The sequence below is a fragment of the Thermobia domestica genome, chromosome 16, assembly GCF_964235325.1.
Source record: "Thermobia domestica chromosome 16, izTheDome1.hap1.1, whole genome shotgun sequence".
Lineage (NCBI taxonomy): Eukaryota > Metazoa > Arthropoda > Insecta > Zygentoma > Lepismatidae > Thermobia > Thermobia domestica.
Window position 1 is genome coordinate 72,893,456 of NC_137469.1, and position 21,521 is coordinate 72,914,976.

General features: G+C 33.8%; 1 protein-coding gene across 1 annotated transcript in view; it reads right to left on the reverse strand.

Moving 5' to 3' along the window:
- Nucleotides 1-1,474: 1,474 nt before the first annotated feature.
- The window catches only part of LOC145673158 (uncharacterized), a 177,332-nt gene continuing 157,285 nt past the window's right edge, over nt 1,475-21,521 (reverse strand). Inside the window, exons 3-4 of the mRNA XM_081742590.1 lie at nt 19,701-19,768; nt 1,475-7,629 (exon numbers count right to left, since the gene is read on the reverse strand). Coding sequence (XP_081598716.1) covers nt 3,958-7,629; nt 19,701-19,768 — 3,740 coding nt within the window. The 3' untranslated portion in view covers nt 1,475-3,957. The remainder of the gene's footprint in view (nt 7,630-19,700; nt 19,769-21,521) is intronic.

The following is a 21,521-nucleotide window of genomic DNA, read 5'->3' on the forward strand; positions in this document are numbered from 1 at the left end:
AGCCAACACATTATATCTCCCCGAATTTTATACACGACGGTAGCGTGGCGATTTAGCGTGACTATTTATACACGACGATTTAGTGAGAAGAAAATCCTGCCACCAATGCTTGTAACAAACACCACGTTGAATATAAAACAAAATATGAGTTAAGTGCCAAAACAGCACTCCTCCAAGAGCAAATAAATATATAGACAATGGTTTCTTTTATATATTTATTAACATTTGGTAAGAGTCATGTTTGTGTATTAATTACTACATATTTCGGCGATAGTTTCTTTAGAGTTGTTCCACGCATCCTTTGAATTCGAAACAACAATGATAACTCCATGTCGTGGTATATAAATAAGTTTGAAAGTTTGTTTTCTTCTCTAATAATTGGTGGCCGAAAGTCACATTTTATTTTCCAAATGAAGTAGCACTTTAGTACTTAAAAACCAAGGTGCTATTTATTTATTTATTTATTTATTTTTTAATGATACTTGTGGAAAACTGCGGCAATCACTGCGAATATATCTTAACAATAGTGATTCACTGATTTTGTATATATTTTTTGAATATTGACAACAATTATTTTATCCACTTTAAATCCTGATACACTTATTTAATATATTTTAAATTTTGATTTATTAATTTAGTGTTCAGTATTCCGCTTCCCCCTTCTTACGCAAATAATCCATTCAGTAAATCTTTACATAACTTCAATTTTACATAAGTCAAATTTCTAAATTGCGTAAATGTAACTCCGTAAAAAACTGCAATATTTTTATTGTTATAACATATGCATACGATATGTATAGTATTTACACAGTATTATTTAATAAACGAAACATCATTCAGCATTTTTTACTTGGATATAAACAATAAAAGTACGATAATATTTACTATATTAACTTAATATTTGACACACAGCTAAACTGTAATTATCGAGATGTATTACGTAACTGCGACTTGACGTATTATAAAAGTTGCGGGGTGGTTACTGTATTTTAAATTCTCTTTCTCATGTTTTGAATAATAAATAAAATATGAACGACTAAAACTCATTAAGTTTGTTTTATGTTATAAACTAAGAATGTTCCTTCTTATTTTATACAAAAGTTACTTCAATGAAGCTTACCTTTATCTACTGTCCAATCACTTTAAAAGAATCCTGTGTGTATTTTGCTAAATATTTACTTACTTTAGAGCTCGTAGATTGAAAAGCTTATAAAAAGATATAAAAGAGTCTAAAAAGCAACATAGTTATTTTTAATTTTGTGTAAATGATAAAATAACGGCTAAAAAAGAGTGATGCAATATTTCTAACATCTTGGTACGAAAGCTGATTTCCACAAACACATGCTTTCTTAATTTCTGTATTTTATTTGCTTGTTTATTTTTACATATTCTAGTAGTCTGCAAAACAGGGCAATCAATAAAGTACAGAGTTTCAAAATATTGTTTGTTATATTTTTAAATAAAACGACATTAATAATTAAATATATTTTTACTAAAGATGTTTCAAAGTACATAATGACATATTTCTTTATCTATTAAGCAAATAACTGTCGCTGTTCAATTTTAATCACAGTTATATACAGTACATCAGGAGCATCATTTCAGATTTTGCTTGGGAGAGCAAGACCCCTTGATATAAGTAAAATTTCGCGTTTTTCACTGATTTACTACTATTCTATTGATAAAATCTATATAATCTCAAACTCAGGGGGGGGGGCATATGCCTCTCCCTGCCCCCCTAAATGACGCCCCTGTAGTACATACTGGAAAATGCATATTTTTCTCCATCAAAATGCTAACAAGTAAAACAAGATTTTAAAATTGAACACACAAATAATGCAATAGATTCTTCTAATTATCGTTACAGGCACAGATAAATAGTCTTTCGTTTTAAGTATAAAAGTTTAAATTATACAAAATAAATAGATGAAATTGAAAAATATTTTAAAATAATGTTTATGAAAATTTTTATTTAAAATTTAAACTTACATGCTGTTCTGAGATTTTTACCTGCAAAACGAGCACAAAGATTACTTTTTTTTTTTTTTTACAGCTGTAGCGTCGCATTGAAAAATAGATACGTTTGCGTAGTAGTAAAACAGATATTGAAGCATCACTCACCAAAATGGCGAAAATGATTAACGAAAGGAACCTCTGAACCTTCTACTACAATCGCATCATAAACGTACACAATATGTTTTATGTGAATTTGGAATTGCAACAAGTAACATCATTGCAATGTGTTCAATTTACATGTTTAATGCAGTATTCGTGAAGATATTTATGATGAAAAAAATACTTGTAACTATTATTACTTCATTTTGGACATTTTGTGAAGTAAGCTTCAAGTCAACAATATAGTTATTATTCTCGAATGGAAAAGCAAAATTATTTTATATGCTTTTTTTTCTTTTATCTAGATATAATGATATATTTCGTAAACATATACAAAGTCAATATAAATCAAAGTTCATATATTGTTACACGTACAGAAAATATTGCAGTTCAGTTTAATTTTAATTTTTAAATTGAAAGAGAGTATATTAGGAAGCATTGACTCTTATAAGGTGATAAATCAGGGTACTCTCTTAATATTACCGAGAAAATACATGGAAAATTGATGTCCTAAATAATTCTATGAAAATAATAAAATAACATTGCCGATACATTTTTAAAATTCATATTAATTACAATTTGTAATCCTCCATGTCTTTAAAACTGAATTCAAATATTTTCCCGGGTATGCTTTTGTAATTAAGGAAACATAACATTGTAAACAACACAATCATATTTTAAAAAAGAAAATTTTATAAGATTATCTTTAATACAGTCTGAAACACAGTTCAACAACAACAAAACAAAATATCCATAATATGTATATAAAACATTCAATACATGTTTAACTTTAAATAAACAACAAATATTATAACTTATATTGATATTTAAAATACTTTGTCATGTAGTATTTGACGTAGTGTTTTCTTTGGTAGAAATATTGACAACTTATATCTTTATATATAGATATATCAATATATGTTTAAATAATATTTTTTCATAAATTATTAAACATTTTCTACGCTCCAACACTTGTCTCGTGTATATGTATATACATTCTTTTAAAATATGTATATAGCAGTCTCACTACTAGTCATAGAATATGACTATTAGAAATATTGTTAAAATAACGTTAGACACTATGAATATGCTATTAACATTAAAAATGAACAATAAAAATGTGATATTTCTAGTTCTGTAAACAATTCTGACGTTATGACATCTATATTGTATTTACGTATATATGTAGTATTGTATGTATTTAAACAGAGAGCTTTGTATATTGATATTGTTCATTATAACATATTAATGGATTTCTATATACTTATATAGTAATTAATTGAGAGTAAATTTAAGCCTTACAATGGCACCACATTCTTCCCAGCCATTGTATATCCGACTGATTATGGAACCAGAAATAATACACTGAATAAACCCATGTACAAAGTGTTCTCAACTCACTGACTCCGTAAGAACGTGGTCTGAGCTTTATCCCTTGATGTAGTATTCCTAAATAATTGGTAACTCCAGATTGTAAACTTGCAAGTGAAAGGATTAGAATACACAAAAACCCAGAGCAAGATAGATGTAGTCAAAGGAAGTATCACATATTTTTAAATACCGTGAGAGAATTTTCACATACAAAATTTATGAGACACCACGATAAAAACACACCAGAAAGTATTCACTTGTTTGCAAGAGTCATATTTTATGCAAACTCTCATAAAACTGTATCACTTTTAACTTCGATATACAATAGACTTTCAGGCACTCACATTAATATATGTCTTTGGATGTACCTGTTCTGCACTATTAACAAATTTCAGTTTCTTTTTTAAATACAGGTACCTAAAATATATATGGTTTAAGTTTATTTTCTTATTTTTACGTAATTACTGTACTTCACGAAGAATTGCGTACTTCTCTTACTTTGGAAAATACAGGGAAAAAACTTTCAATTGGTAATATAGGGTCCTCAGTGGCCATTGTGATCTTGTGTAGTGGGGAAGGAGTAACTTCTGAATTGAAGAAATTATTGTAGATTTTATACGCAGTCGCAGAGGAGTTTAGATCAGCGGGCTCCGACGACGAAGATTCAACTTCCATTTTCTGTTTGTCCTCCGCGCCAGACAATTCACCATTACTCTTCGTCTTCTCGGAAGATTTCTCTGTAGACGATTCATCATCTACGTAAGATTTTGTGTGTGTTGGTTCCTCAAATGCAATTGGTGTTGTAAGAGCAGTAGCAGAAGTTGGTAATGGTTCATTGGCTTCTTTCGATGATGACTCAAATTTATTCTGTGAGTCTTCTTTTGTAGAGTCGTTTTCAACAGTCTTTTTAAGTTTTGCTGTTTCATCTGCTACTTCAAATGGTTTAGTATTTAATTCTGCTGAGCTTCCTGTTGGAAATGCTTCTGGTAATGTTGAAGAATCTGCAGCTGGTGCACTTGCCTGGAAACCCGACGGTGTTGATTCTTTGTCCTCAGTCACAGCGACTTTTGCGTATGTTATAGGTGCTACTGTTCCTATCGATTCTTCATCTTTCACTGGCTTCTCTTCCTCTTCTTCCTCATCCTTCTTCTTGTCACTTTCAACATCAGATTCTCCTTTTCCTTTCAGAATTCCATTTCGCGTTTTCAATGGGTAAGGTCTTCTGGATGCGGAAAATATACCACGAATTCTGGAACTGGTAGGTGCTGCTGTCGTTGTTGTTGTCGTTGTTGTAGATGTAGAAGTTGCTGGTTTGAAGGTTTCGTTTGTTTCTGTGTCTGTTGTATCTTTGGTTTCTTCAGTTGATTCTGTTGGTGATTCAGTAGTACTCTTTTGGAAACGGTTATAATATTTATTCTTACTGAACCCTGTTCCTGGTCGATATCTACTCACACTAGGTTTAAATCGTGATCTTTCCGTCGTGGTTGTGGAAAATAAAGTTTTGTGTTTCTCATCTCTTCTTGTAGAAGGTGGTGACGAGGTACTTCTTAGTCGTGTGAATCTTAGAGGGTCTTTGGGTCTGTATCTGTTTCTACTTGGAGATGGGGTTGTACTAACTTCATCTGTTTGTGTTACATCTTTTTTCTCATCTTCAATTGTGTTCTTTTCAGGTTCTGGTTTTCGACGAGCGGAATATTTATTTCGGAGGCTTCCAACTCCCAAACGTGTTGGAAGACGTACTCTGTCTGAGTCTTTGGCTTTAAGTGTAGAGTTTTCGGATGCTTTGTCGCTTTCACTTGTCTTCTGTCGTGTTCTGTTGGTTAATTTTGTTAATTGGGACAGGCGATTTAATCTGTTCCTATAATCGTTGACACTATAACGTGGTCTCGTTGTTGTTATGGTTGGTTTGGATTTTGCCTTATTAGATTCAGTGGTTGTTGTACTTTCATCTGCCAGCGTTGTTGGTATAACAACTTCTTCAGTTGTTTTCTTTTGTTTTTCACTCACAGACTCAACACTCTCCACTGAAGATTCAACACTTTCTTCTTCCTTACTTTGTTCATTTTCGTGTTGTGATTGTAAATTCGAAGGTCTTGGTCTTTTGCGTTCTATTTTAACCTTTAATTCAGGATGTACTCTTTGAGGTCTTCTTTCAGGCTCCTCCTCAGACTCTTGGCTTGTTGGGAATCTCTGTGGCTTCTTCGTCTCGCGTTGAGGAACAACTGGTTCATCCAACTCCGTAATTTCTGTAGGCTTTGGCGTAGGTGTAGTTGTTTTTAAGCGACGCACTGGTTCAGAGGATGTATCAAATTGGGTGTCATCAGAAACAGGAGCACGATTTCTTGTACGATCTTTGTTGCGATTTCTGTTTGGTTTTCGACGTCTGTTTGAACCTCTAGGACGAACGGTAGTGAATTCATTCGGTTCTTGTGGTGGCAGAGTTGATCTGAAATTGTCCTGGGAAAGACCTTCATCGTCATCAAGATTCTTATGTGGATTGAAATCCGGTTCTCGCTGTTGTTCCAATATTGGGATAGGTGTTCTTGGGAAATCAGCAATAGGAGCTTCTGTAGACAAATTATCATCTTCGCTTTGCACAAACGATGGACGTTTTGAAGGTCTGCGTTGTCTATTTTCGTCTCGTCCAAAACTAGGTAGGAAATCACTGAAATCGTCGTGGAATGGACGCAAGGTGGAAGGAGGTGGTGGAGGCCTAAGTACACCTCTTGCTCCTTGTGGCTGCTGAAATATTTGTCGGACATCATGGAAATCGCCCTCAGGTTGATTTGGAAATCCTGGGACATCATTCTCGTTGAAGGTAAATCTTACTGGAGGTCGACGAGTAGTTATCACAGGAGTCAGTGTTGACCTTAGATCATCGAACGCTGGTGTTCGAGTTGTTGGGAAGCGTATTTCTTGATCATTTGATGGTTTCTCTTGTCCACGTTGTCCGTGCTCTTCAGCGAAAAACGGTCTTGTTATACGTGTTCGTGTAGGAGGTTGCGTATCTAGGAAAAGTGATGGATTTCCAAAGACTTGAGGTGTCAATGAGAAAAAGCTATCTAATTGAGCCGGGGTAAATCTTGCCGGGAAAGAATCGCCGTTGACAATAGGTTGTCTATCTTCCAAAGGTAAAACGCCAGCATGGACTCTTTGGTTATTCTGAAGCAAAGATTCGGGCAATCTTACGTGATGGATATTTTTCTGATTATTTGACACTTGATTTTGAAATGGTGAATTTTCAGGTGCTGGTCCGATAAGTGCTTGTGCAATTGGCCTATCATTTGGTTGTATGTTTGTATCGGGTCCTGCTGCAAAGATATGCGCTACAACAGGATTTGAAATAAATGTTTGACTAGTTGGAAAGACTTGTTCCTGATTGTTACCATTCACGATTACATCACGAAATCTATCTGGACGGTTTTCAAAATTATTAAAATTTTGTCCAGGGGAGAGTGGAGGAGGAGGACGTTGAACCGATTGTACTGTCGGTTGTGCAGGAGGAATAAGACTTTCCTCAGGATTAGGTAACCCTAGTTGGTCTGTATCTAGTGGCCGTCTCGGATGTTCATCTGGTCTTCGGAATGGTTTTCTTCGTCTATTTCCGACAATAATTTCAGCTTCGTTGAATCTTGTTTGATGAGGTGGGGGTGGAGGGACTAAATCTGGATGTGACACTCTAAGAGTCTGCCTGTTCTCGGACTCACGGTGACGAGACGCTTGATTCTTAGTTTTACTGTGAGGTCTTTTCTCTCGACCTTTCACTGATATTTGACTGAAAAGATTCAGTGTACCTAACACACCTGGAACAAAGAAACTGTCAACATTTTTGCTTCCGATTCCTTGGTCGATATCTCTTCTTAAAACTGTTTGTTTGTTTCTGGAGGTTGGTGTTGACTGCGGGGGTGGCCGTTGTCTTCTGTTAGTGTTGGTATGATGTCTGGCACGACCTTCCACTATTGCCGATCGTGAAATCGACTCCTTGGGATATTCTATTTCAGTTGGTTTGCTGGTAAATGTTTCATACACTGTATGGAAATCATCTGGCGCTGATTCTGGTATGTACACAGGGTCTCGTCTCTCTTCCACAACTGCTCTGCTTAACAAAGGTCGCCAGCCACCAGTACTGATTGTCAATTGTGGCTGTGAAAAAAAGAAAAAGAAGAAATGTTAATAAAGGACATATATATATATATATATATATATATATATATATATATATATATATATATATATATATATATGTACTCTCTAATGTAACTTCAGTACACATCTTATAACAGTCATTTATACTATAGTGTATATGATGTAATAAGTATTTTATTACAAATTATTGTAACCAAAGGAAACCAGGAAGGAACTACGAAACTTGAAAACAAATATAATAATACAATGAAAATGAATAATGTTTTTGAGTGATCACATGAAATAAATAATTGTCGAGCTTAGGAGCGATACACTAGAATATATAGATACGTTAATGCATCTTTACCGATAGAAACTTCATGGGCGCATTAAAGTTGTAATTTATTATATTAATAGCCTAAAATTTCATCAGGAAATCGATTATTAATATAATAAATTATAACTTTAATATATCGATATAGCTTCCATCGGTATACCCGCATTAATGAATCTGTCTTTACATTCAACTATTGTGTCATTTCTTCAAAGCAACTTCAAAGACCCGAGATACTCGTATAGAGGGTGAAGCAAAAAGATATTAACATTAAATGGGTGTTCTTTTTGTTTCTGTTTTGCAGATTAAACTATGCCGTGCGGATATTCCATTGAGGAACGAAGGAAAATAGCAGTTTTTTCAGTCCCCAAGCATCGTACAAGAAAAGTTCAAGGTCTGGACCGGATGGGATACACCTTCGCGCCTGACAATTGGTAGGATCTATGTGAAGTTTGTAAGGACGGAGTCCGTTCAAGACGATTGCAAGGGAAACAGTGGTAGAATGTGGTTGAATGTTTGGTGTGCTGTGAGCAATTGGAGTGATTGGACCCTTCTGTTTTGAAGAAGAGACCGTCAGGAGAGAGAATTACCTTGCCATGTTCAGTACATTTATGGAGAAGAACGCGACACTTGCCATTCTCCAGTGAGGGTACTTTCAGCAAGACGGCGCTCCTGCCCATTAAAATCAGATGGTTCGAGATTACCTGAACGACACGTTCAGTAAACGTTTGATTGGTAGAGGTGGCCTTCCGCAGTCAGCACGTTCCCCCAACCTGACTCCATGTGACTTTTGGTTGTGGGGCATGGTCAAGGATTGTGTGTACGCCAGCAAACACAGCAACTTGGACGACCTGAAGCACCGCATCACTCAGGTCATCGTTGCTATCACTGCCCAAATGGCCAAGGGAGCCATACAATCAACAATGGAGACTCCGTAAGTGCATTGAGCGGAGGGATGAGTGCCAAATTGAAACCCTGTAACCAAATCCTTGCCTTGTAATTTCACGTGAGTAAACCCCATTTCATGTTAACATCTTTTTGCCTCACCCTGTATAATTAAAAGTGTTTATGACCGATGTTAAATAATCTTAATCCGTATTTTCTGTATCCATTCCTGGTCCTTTTAAAGAAACATGCTTTATTTGGGTTTTGAAACATACTTAATTCAACATACATATATGAAAAAATAACTTTATATCTTCATATGATCATATTAAAGAAAAATAATTTGACTTGAAAAAAAATGGTTAAGAATTATAGGGAAATAATATATAAAAATAAACTTTATATCTTCTATTTAATGATCGAAAACCATGACTTGCTACATGTTCAGTTTTCCATGGAGGCCCTACTGCTCGATAATTAACTTTGACATGTCAGCTGTTCAAGAAATCAGGCGACTGACACATTTTAAAGTTGAATATTGCGCAGACGTGATAGCTTGGAGTTTGTTGCGGCTGGGGGATGCAAAGTGGATGTCTTTCCATAAGAACACTACAACAGTTACAATGGACATTTAGCGTAATGTCAGGTAACAATACAGTTGCCAACTTTTCTTAAGAAAAATCGAGATGGAACAATTGGTGTTGGAGCCCCCCTCCCCCTTCTTCTCGAGACGACTACACGTACGGCGAATCTTGAAAACAATATAAATTATCAACTGAATAACACGAACCTGAATGAATGCGGAACTTTTTTTTTTTTATTTTCCTCTCCCACTGCTCATCACTATGTATAAGCATTATACTGTATGCAACAAATTGAAACCAAAACAACTGCAATTAATTTAATATAAACGAAGTTTAGAGAGAAAACTATATGAAGACCTGAAGTAAATTTCGATCTAAGTGCCATTTTCTGAAGTTTTGATTTAGACCTAACCGGAATGATGGTCTATGGGCCAAGCCAGTTTAAGTATATTCGGATCTAAGCGCCAAACCTGTGCGTAGTAGTCCAGATCATTGCCAACAGAATGCGTGACGTGTATGTGCACGGCACAAATTCTCGAGGAAAAATATCATTATCTCAAAACTGATCAAATGGTACTTTTAGATCTTAATTTACTTCAGGTCTTCATATGGATTTAAAAAAAAATCACAAATGAGAGCATAACATTGTCGAGGAATTACTGATAAAAAGTATTACTAAAATCAAGTCTTATTTTTTGGCTATCATCATACAACAAATTCAAACTAAAACAATTGTAATTTATTCAACATAAACAACGTTTAAAAAGGAAACTGCATAGAATGTTTGGTTTTTCACACACAAAAAAAATGAATTTCTTTAAAGAATGACTGAAACAGACTATCAACTAAAGAAGTCTTTTTCTTCGGCTATTCCCTTAAATTTAAAAAAAATGCAAAAGAGAGACTGTGTTTTTCCTGCAGAATTTAGCATTTTTTAAAAAAGCACTTTTCGGTATTCCTAGTACCCTTGATCAATTTCTTGTTGCAAAGTTGAGATAAAGTCTGCACGTGACATGTGTAAATTTAAAGTAATGAATAGCTCAGCTCTTATTAAGTCGACAGAACAGCGGTTCTGAACATTTACCCGAAACATGAGTCAAATTAAAACACAAATTTGTTAAATTGATTCTATACATAAAACTGTGCGTGTAAAAGAATAAGTTATTCCTTTGTAAAAAAAAAAAAAAAAAAAAAAAAAAAAAAAAAAAAAAAAAAAAAAGGCCCAGTAAAATATTAATTAGGTTTGAAAATCGATAAATCGGGGCAATATGCGTCCCGATGAGTGTTCGGTCGGGACCGGGACAAATAAGTCAAAAATCGGGACAGTTGGCAACCCTGATGAAATGTCTGAACAATCGCTGCACTTTAAAGACTGATTTCGGTACGAACACAGAAAACACATTGTTCAACACTCCAACGATGTTCATGGTAACTCTTATTGTATTCCTATAAAATGGCATCATATTCTCTTTCAATCTTCCACCTAACCCACTCCAAACTATGACGTCTGTGCAATATTCAACTTTGAAATGTGTTAGTCGACTCTGCGCCACCCTGTATTTTTTTACGGAAATAATACACAATGTATCTTACAAGATTATAAGCTTCAAATTTGATGTATCTAAGTAAATAAAATGTTGCATTCCTCTCAGATAAACACGCAGAATCCTGTATTCTAATTTTATGAAATACTGAACACGAAGCTCAATTAAAATGAATAATAGTGCCTTAATATTCACAAATTTTCTCATTTTTCTAGCACTAATACCGTACTTTTTATGTCTTCTGTAGAGTAAAATTTGGAAAATCGTTGCACATGCCCTTTTCATTTTCATAGGAATCTTATTTGAAATAACAGCAATTTAATACGTAGATATACTGAATACCAAGTATTGGAACACAAGTAATTATAGTTCCGCTCGTATTAAGGATTGGTCATGTAAAAGGAATACGAAGAATTACCCATTAGAAATAGAAATATATTTAATGACAGGATGGTAAAAGAAAGTTTAAATAACAAGACTCTTAAAACTAAATAAAATAAAAGGCAATGGGCAAAGTGCATTGAATCTAAAATAGCCTATCAGATTTTAATAATAATAAACATACGTTACAGTTGATTTTTACTTTCATTGCGGCATTCGAGACAGTACAATTAAAACATTAATAGAATCCCAAACGCAAACAATAGTTTTTTTTTTTTTTTTCGTACTGATAACAATTATTCAGTAGTATGTTTGTCACTATTTGGAGTATGAGACAAGATAAGTACAACGTATGTGAAGATAAGACAAATAATTTTACAATGTTATTAGCGTTTAACGAAAAAAAAATGTCCAAAAATAAGACACATAGCAAACAATACATCTCATTGAGCTATACAAAGTGGTAAGGGAGAATATAACACCTGTATATCCTTATCAAGTTTTTCATTATAACATTACCAACACACAAGGCCGGCCCTAAGCAATTTGCCGCCCCATGCAATGCCATCGTTTGCCCCCTCCCCGTTCTCCAGAAAGAACAAATCTTAAAAGATACACTTTTAAGTAGGCTGAACAACGAAAGGGAGGGAAAGTGCACTTGCACTCAGAAAGGTCTAAACCTACAAATACAATCTTATTGTGTCTGTCTTTTCTTTATATAATAAAGTATTATGTTAGTTAAAGATAAAATAAACACAGCTGCAGAGGAAAAAATGGTAATTCTTTTTATAGAACTCAATATCGAGTTTGAATCTTAATATATCAGTTTTCAATTCCAGTTCAATTTGAACTTTTATCTTTATTTCTTGATTTTCCTTCTACATCTGTTAATTTTTTTTATTAAAAAATACTATTTTCCACCTTCAATGATAAGGAACTTGTTTATGACAAAGACAAGACTAGTTTTCATATCAAAACTGATAACTAGATGGAAAAGGTATTCGCTATCGTTCGATAATTGAGTTCTTGTATTTGATAACAATCAAGCAATTCATGCTGGGATTTGTTTGATCATTTGCTTTAGCACTGTGTCCTTAAAGTAATGCTACCTAAACATGATTTATGATTGTAGTATTAAAATAGAAGGTCAGCTTAGTCAATTTTTTACCACCATCATCATGAAGTCCGTTTCAAGATAGATTTTGCCACCCCGTGCAAATGCACGTGTTGAACATATGGCCCTGCCAACACAAAAACAGACAATATGGTTAATGTGATTATCCTAAAATTATGATTATGATTAGGTCTTAAATTTTAATTTTTTATTAACACTAATACTGTTCAATGGTAACACATATGTCCCTCGATAGATCACATCGATTGGTTAGTTGAATTAAAGCTCAGTGTCCCGTTCAACACTGAGGCTGTATGAGACGTAGAAATACAGTTTAAGGTGGAACTTAAATTACCATGTTGCATTCAAATTTCAAGGCTCTCCCACTAGTAATCGAATCCGAGTCCCCGTGCACCAAAAGTGCGCACACACTAGGTATTAGACAGACGGGGAAGGCGATAGATCACATCATGGTGAACAAAATGACATAATTGAAGATAAATTGTCATATACAGTTTTCAAGAAATCGGGAAAAACGAAATTGTATAGCGTTAAGAAACAAGATATTCGTTACTAATCTGATGTGGTTGATACTTTTTTATTAATTTGAATTAAATTATTTGTTAATGTACTGTGTATGTAAAATATACACCGTTAAACAGCACATCGTATTTACTATTGTTTGATTTCTCGTAATAGTGACACACAAACATACCCTTCACAGTAAGACATACTTTGTACTTCAAATACTGATGCACATTCCACTTGTATACATACAATATGTTAATTCAATGGTTAACAAACAAAGTAAAATACAAGAATAAATCTTATTTCCAAGATAACCGCGTTTGAAGTTGGCTGATCTCATTGGTTTCTTGAGAAAAGCGCAATTACAAACAACTACATCTCTGGCAAGTAACATTATTCTGTTTATATCTTTTTACCACATGAACTTTCTTGGGTGTTTTTGTCATTTATGAACTTATTTCAATTTCTTGACCAAAATGTTATGGTTTCAGTCATTTAATTAACAGTGTATGGTGATGGTGATTACTCTACTACTACTACTACTACTACTACTACTACTACTACTACTACTACTACTATTATTATTATTATTATTATTATTATTATTATTATTATTATTATTATTATTATTATTATTATTATTATTATTATTATTAGTAGTAGTAGTAGTAGTAGTAGTAGTAGTAGTAGTAGTAGTAGTAGTATTACATATACAGTATATATACAAACGAACTCTGATAGACGAGAGAATGATCACACACTAGAAGTTTCAGAACGGTCTGGAGTATTAAAATAGATACCACACATACTAAACATAAAATAAATAAATAAATAATAAAAATTCCCCTTGAGCAAGTTTAGATTCTGAGATTTTTCCCTCACTTTCCAGGTTTGTGACATTATTTCTTTTGGCAACCAAAAGAGCTTACCTTGTAAAATATTATCCTTCAGAATTATTGCTCTATTTTTTCACATTTATATACAAAATAGGACAATGTTGAAATCATTTGCATATAATTACGACATTACTACAGGGTTGTAGGGTGTCAACATACGAAAAAGGGAGAAAAGCCGTAAGTAAGTGTCAGAATATGAATATCAATAATAATAATTATTATTTAACAATTCGAAATTAGTAAAGGAATGTTATAATTAATACTAAAATAATATATTTTAATGAAAGGCGTACTCAGGAGAGGGATAGGGTGTTGGAGGACAAAATCACTGACTACATTTAAAAATCGGTATTTTTTATAGAACGGCGAAGGAGTGATATCAGGGAAAATTTAGTCGAAAGTATAGAGAATAGGGATCTCCGACTATCTGCATAAAATCTTCCACTCACATTCCATATTTACATTTTTAAATTCCAAGTTTTACAGTCTATTATTTCTCTATAGTGTTAATAAACTCGAATTGGTATATCTCTCTTAGCCTAACAGGCATAATCGTAGTACATTAAATTCAAAGATTTCATTTGAAAGATTTTCGAATTGGTATATGTACACAGTATCAATTTAGCCCATTTAGCATTATCCCAAATGTCTCGCATTTCTTCATCTCACCAAGGGTCTTGTCGAACTCATGACCATTCTTAGTTGGCTGGATGGAGTTTAACGTCGCCTTCAGCACCGAGGCTATATAATACGTTGACTTATAGCTTAGTGTAGCTCCAAATTACATGAAATCCATCTGGATTGGAACCGAGCTGGTCCTTTCCGAAGTCGCATATACTAACTATGAAGAAACGCTTTTTAATATTAAAGATCCTTTGTTATCTTCGCTTACTGTGTTTTACTTTTATACAATAACTCAATATATCACTTCAAAATTCTCTAAAATTCATTTTGCTTGTTAATATTCTTTTATTTTTACTTTCCACTGCCATAGTAATTCTTCATTTCTTATTATCTGTTTCCAGTGATTTAACTTTTTGATACATTTGGTCTTGTTTCTCGATGGTTTCCAATTTTAATATATAACCAATATCATTACAATTATCTTCAAATTATAACATACTCCCTTTCCCTATTTTTTGCAGTTTCAAGCACAAAAAGCTTAAAAGGTTCCCACCTTCATTAGTTACTGTGTATATTTCTTCTGATCTTTTCGTCGAATTTCTTAACCAAACTATTTTCAATTTGACAATAACCATAATTTATTTATTTATTTATTTATTTATTGGGTTGGTGCAAATGAAACATCCGCTTTAATGTCTGGTGAGAAACTCATCTCGACAACAAAACACAAAGATGGACTAAGGTCACGCGTCTAAAGCCACAAACTCTGTACTCGACTGGGTACTCAAACAGTCAAGAAGCAGTGTTGTTGAACAGGGTTGTATGAAAGTGAACCATGGAGTTCATACAATTGCGAGTGATTTTTTTGTTACGAATTCTAACTAGAACATTCTGCACAAAGCGGTAAATAAACATTAACAGTGCGTTTGGACTAGGAATGGCCAATGAACGCACAATTCACTGTTGGTTTGTCATATGGCATTGAAAATGATCTCCTTGGGCATCGACCAAAATCATGTTGAGATGAGCTCCTCAAGAACACCGTAGAAGCAAACCCTCGGAAGTGTTTGTGCCATTGCAAATGAATTAGGCATACACCATACCAGAGTCGTTCAGTGGCTCCGTACAATCAGTAAGGTCAAATAAAGTTGGAGTCAGGTGACACACAAGTTGACAACGGTCAACAAGACTCGCTATCTGGGCTTCTCTGCGTTCTCTGAATGTAAGGAATAATCTGAAAGGTTTCCTTCACTAATTGTCACTTCTGATGAAGAATGGGTCTGCTATTCGACGGTTGGGACAATAGTTGAGTCGTGATCAAGGTCCAGGACAGTTTGCTAACCCACATCACCACGTACAGTTGGTGGCAGGAGTGATCGTTATAGGAATGATCTATATGATTTGCATTACAAACTTGTCCGCAAGCATCCGGCAATGGTCAACAAACAAGGTGTCACATATCTCAGTGCTGATCGAACGCGACACTGCTTGACTTGGATGATCTCACGGAAGCAGGTAAGTCAGTGTGACTAATTGGTTAGCTTCAGAACTGTTGTTAATATTCTTTATTTACAGGGCCATCCAAAGAAATTTTGAGTAAAAGGACGAAAAAGTTTTCAACTAACTTTTATTTTTATTTTTATTTTTATTTTTTTATTTTTTATTTTTATTTATTATTTTTTTTACGAAATTTAATTGCTAGTATGAATTAATTTTACATAGTACCTACTTGATTTATTCTTTTGGTAAGAAAATTGTATGCAGACAGCGACTCTTTTGGCTCAGGCGCCACTATCTATGCGTGTACGTATAAATTACAGTGCAGCCTAACTAAATTAATTTTTCAGGAAGACCAGCTAGGATCCACAAGAAACTTTACAATACTTTTGGACAATTGGACATTTCTATGCCACCATTCGTTCATCCGTGGTCTAGTGGCTAGTGCGCGTTCCTCTACTCACGAGATCTAGGGTTTTCTTCCCACTGGGAAAGCATCGAACGCACTATAGAGCTTCAGGTCTCTTTTCAAACCCTAGGCCTCGTCCTATATAGTTTCATTGTTAACAAAGGACGTAAATATCTGATCATTGAACTTTTTTTTTTTTTTTTTTTTTTTTTTTTTTGTCGATAAACGCTTATAATATTTGTCTTCCCCACTGATCAGTGGGTAGCGAATGTGCTTTTGATCCACATGGTTCCGGGTTCAATTCCCGGTGAGAGAGAGTATTGACATTTCAAAGCATTACGGTGGTTCAGATTCCAGCTTAAGCTGTAGGTTTACAGTTTATTTAACCTCGATGCTGAAAAGAGACGCTAAATTTCAACAAACAAACAAACTAACAATATTGTAGGATTTCTTTGTTGGGTGTAGAAAATTTTAGACGGGCTTGCAAAACTTCAAGAGGAAGAAACAGAAAGCGAGAATGGAGATAAAAATGCAAGAAGACAAAGGATGTTACAGTGCATAACACTCTGCGTGTGGAATTACATGAGGAAGGGGTGGTGTTGGATACCTTCATGCCAAAATGTCAAACTAATGATTGTATGTGCAACAACGGTGAAAGTGTTTCTTTTTTACATTCATTTTTTGTTAGCTGATGGATCCTGTTATTAGATACGCATGCACCACTTCTCTTTTAAAGTCTGTGTGCATTATGCTTTTGACACCCTAATTGCTTAAAGTGCATTGTCCTCGTCATGCATACGCTTTTTTTTTTATAGGATTCTCTCTTGTCGGAATGTTATGAATATTAAAATTTATATCAATTATAAAATAGATTACATAATCTTTCTAAGGTTTATTTTCCTTAGCGTCCCATTAAAATTTACGTTTATTTTTATCAATATTCCGTTAACAAATTTTAAAATATTGTATAGTAAAAAAAAATTTAATAGTTTCTTCGAAAATTCTGCAGCTTCAGAGATATCTAAGATTGACGAATTTGGAATTGCATAACAATAGGTAAAAAGCACAAGGTTTTCTTAGATGTCTAGGATAGGATGAGGAATAGAGTGGAACGAGAAAAGAAACTCGATTTTTTATTTCTAACAATGCATAAAAGTTGCCTTCTGATATATATATATATATATATATAAAAGCCAAAATAAAATTTCAGCGTAATCGAAGTACACTTTGAGGAGCCGCAAGAACGACAAAAAGTTTGATAAATTTGACGTTTCTTGTTCTATTACAGATTTTTTTTCCTTTTCTATTTATACTATAAAAACCTTGATCGTATTTATTATGTCTTTTGTTCAAAAGATCCAATATCTTTCAATCATAAATTTTCGTGTATGCCTTATATCTGGAGAACTGCATGTAGTGTAGCCAAACCCAAATTATCACTTAACACAGTATGATGTGCTTATTCGGTATTTAAAAAAAAAATTTTAAAAAACGAAAAAGAAAACGAAAACTCGATTTAGGGGTCGTTCAAACATTTTGTGGTCCCCGATCCAAAAACTAATTATTGGCCAAGATCGTAATCTTTTGATGCATTTTTTTTTTTTTGATAATTTCTAAAATTTTTGACCAAGATTGCAATGTTTTGATACATTGTTTGGGATCATTTCTAAAATACTTGTTTTACTGGTGAATCAAAATTTGGGGAGGGAGAGAGAGAACGGATTTAAATTTTAGGTGAAGTTTGAAAGATTAATCACAAGCCAAAAGTGTGCAAAAAATCGATTTTGTTTTTTACAACGGAAGGTTGCTGTACACTAAGATAAAATAATTTTTCCATTGGTCCTCTTCCCTTAAAAAAAAAAAAAAAAAAAAAAAAAAAAAAAAGATTGTTATATTGTTTTAGCAATAAAAAGACATAACAAGTACGATCAAACTTTTCATAGTACAAATAGAAGAAGAGTGAAAAGGGCAGAAATAGAACAAGATATGTCAAATTTATGAACTTCTTGTCGTTCTTGCGGCACCTCAAAGTATACTCCCATTAATATAAATACATCAAAAGAGAACTTTACGCATTATTAGAGATTAAACATCTATTTTTTCAATCCTAATGTATAAGATGGAAGGATGTCAAACTCGGGAATTATCCCTGTGAAATATCATTTCATTATACTTTGTCTATATAAAAGAATATGGACATCGCCAGATATTTTTGCAATGAAGTCGAAAGGAAATTGTCCTTTCTCTTTCATAGAGGATAGAACATATCAATTCCAAAATTTATAAGTTGCAAGCTTGAAGTCCACGAACAGTATAATAGTACATCAATTGTAGGGAAGATTCAATAATATATATATCTGTATAGGGCTTGAAAATAGACTCTTTTGTTCAACTTTTACCGTCTTTCATCCAACAGTTTTGAGCTCGCACTCCCAATCGCAATGTTACCTGTACTTCTTTCGTAGGCAACTAAATTGGTTGGCGAAGCAGCCAGTTACAACTTAGTCAGGTTGTTAGTCAATCCACCATTTCCAATTTTTGGGTCTACTGTCTGTGCCGCTACAGAAAATTCTTTTTTTCGTTTTAAAAATATTAATTTAACTTTAAAATAGCCATTCTTTAAGATAATTGGTTATATAATGCTCACACATCCCGGCTAGTAGAGTTATCTAGTCATTTAATATCCCGTCCTGTATGTTAAAAGTGAAACAATAACTTAGAACTTCGGACTGATATTAAAATTTTCCCCATTATAAGCCAATGTAATATGAAAAGTATGTTTTTAATTAGGTATTATTGTGCACGGCAGCCGAATTTGTGTTTAGCCTTCAGCATTGCTTCCGGCGACGTTTCTAACACTACAGTGTGGAAGATCTATTTAGGCAACACGCTGTTTGTATTCCTATATGATATTTCAATATATCGATAGATTGACTGATATTTTTTAAATTTAGAAATATCGATTTCGACAAATTTTACTGGCCGATATTTCGATATTAATATTTTTCGATTTCTCAATATTTCGATATTTATTGATATTTCGATGTGTTAGATCGTGTTTCGATATTTTGTTGATATCGGTTTTCGCTATCCAAATCCAGATTATCGCATAACCCTATCTGTTTGTTCTTTGTAAGACGAGAACATTACTAATATGTTTTGCACTTCTCACAACAGGTGTGCCAAGAGTGTGTCACTTGCAAGATCACTGGTTTACACCAAATGTTAACTAGACTGCAGAGTGATATAGAAAAGACCTATTTAAGAATGCAAATATAAAATGTAATACTTACTGCAGTCAGATCATCAGGTTGAGTAGGATCATCAGCTTTACAAGTTGCACATATGATCACAGATAAGGCTGAAATAAAAGAAAAGACAAAATTAAATTAAGAATATTTGTCTGCTACTTCTGTTAAATAAATACAGAGTGGCCTATAAGCCATTTGAGCATACGGTACATTTGAAACGAATTATTTATCAACTAGGAAACTAGAAAATTGTTACAAATTGTATCACATTAAGTTAGGTTACCGATACCTAAATCAAGTGTTCTGTGCGCTCTGCATCATTTTTAACCCACAAAGTACAACTCTCAAGTCGAGCAGAACATTTTACTTTATTAATGTTGTAGGATGATAATTATGATCTATCTAATTCAGCAGTTATGAGTTCTTTTAAATGTTCTAGATCTGAAATTATTAGATTTTTTAAAAAATCTTTAATTATTCCCGAGGTATTAAAGCTCATTGGGCTGAGCTCCAGTGAATGCTCTGGCCACTGAATGATATCTTGTCTATCAACCCATTCATAAAATTATCTTTAAAGAAGTTCCAGGTTTAAATAATGTAACAAGGTTGAAATACTTTATAAAATCATTTCTTATGAAGTATTATTATCGAACCACACTATAACGTATTGTTTATGTCAAATCAGTTACTGCTTTTCAGTCAATTGAGAACTGAATAACTGCTAATGTCACGTGACTTATGGGCTACTAGTACTTCATACCATTAATTAATGGGCTACGAAGCAAGATTCAGACCCGTATGACTCGGACGAAAGTCGTGACCAATAACCGGTCCGATCATTGCTTCATAGAGCATAATATAGTTCCAATGTATCTAGGGTGAGGTTTCCTAGTCACATAGCCTATATGAGAAACCCGTCCCCAAATAATTTTCCATAAAGTCGGAATAGAAATGAAAATGAAAATGAAATGAAATCTTTAAGTTTTACGTCCCACGGATATGCCGGTTAGGCTGAAGGAGACGGTGATGATGAGAGATGAGTGAAATGGTGGAATGAAGAAAGTGGAAGGAAACGGGAGAACCCCGAGAAAACCCACGAGCACGGTGTTTGTCCACCACAAAGTCCACACGGCGCGAGCTGGAATCGAACCAGGGAGTCCAAGCACTGGAGGTGAAGGCTCTACCACTGAGCCACCGCGCTCCCAAAGTCGGAATAGAGTAAAGCCGCTTTCTTACATATGGAAACGCGTTCTTACACCTCATTTGATTGAAATCGTTGCACAGTTTGTGAAGTATATCATGATCTTCTTGACGAATTTGAAATTATATAAATTTTGTAAGTGCTAAAGAACTACGATCTAGAACTTTTAATATTGTCTTTTTAATTACTACGATGTCTATAAAATGTCAAAATGTACTGCAAAATTCAAGAAATAGTCTTCACAGGAGAGACTTTTGTAATAATCAACAAACATTACACATGGACACTATGGTTGCACACAAACACAAAAAATATAAACATACATTATGATTGCATATAAACATACGTTATAATTGCACATAAACATAATATATTTTAGTCCTGTAACTCAATAAATTGGATACTTTTATAACATGCGTCTCGATGAAATACCTAAATGTGTTATTATAACCGTCGTAGTTCGAAATGTAACAAATGACACATTCATCATCCCTTAACACGAACAGATTAAGAAAATCGTAATTTGATGATTTGAATGATTAGTGTGTATCGTTCTCAGTTCGATTCCCATTACAAACACAAGAAATTTCGATTTCAATTGAGGATCGCAAGATAACTGGAAAGCTATTTCAATTTAGGATCGCAAGATAACTGGAAAGCTA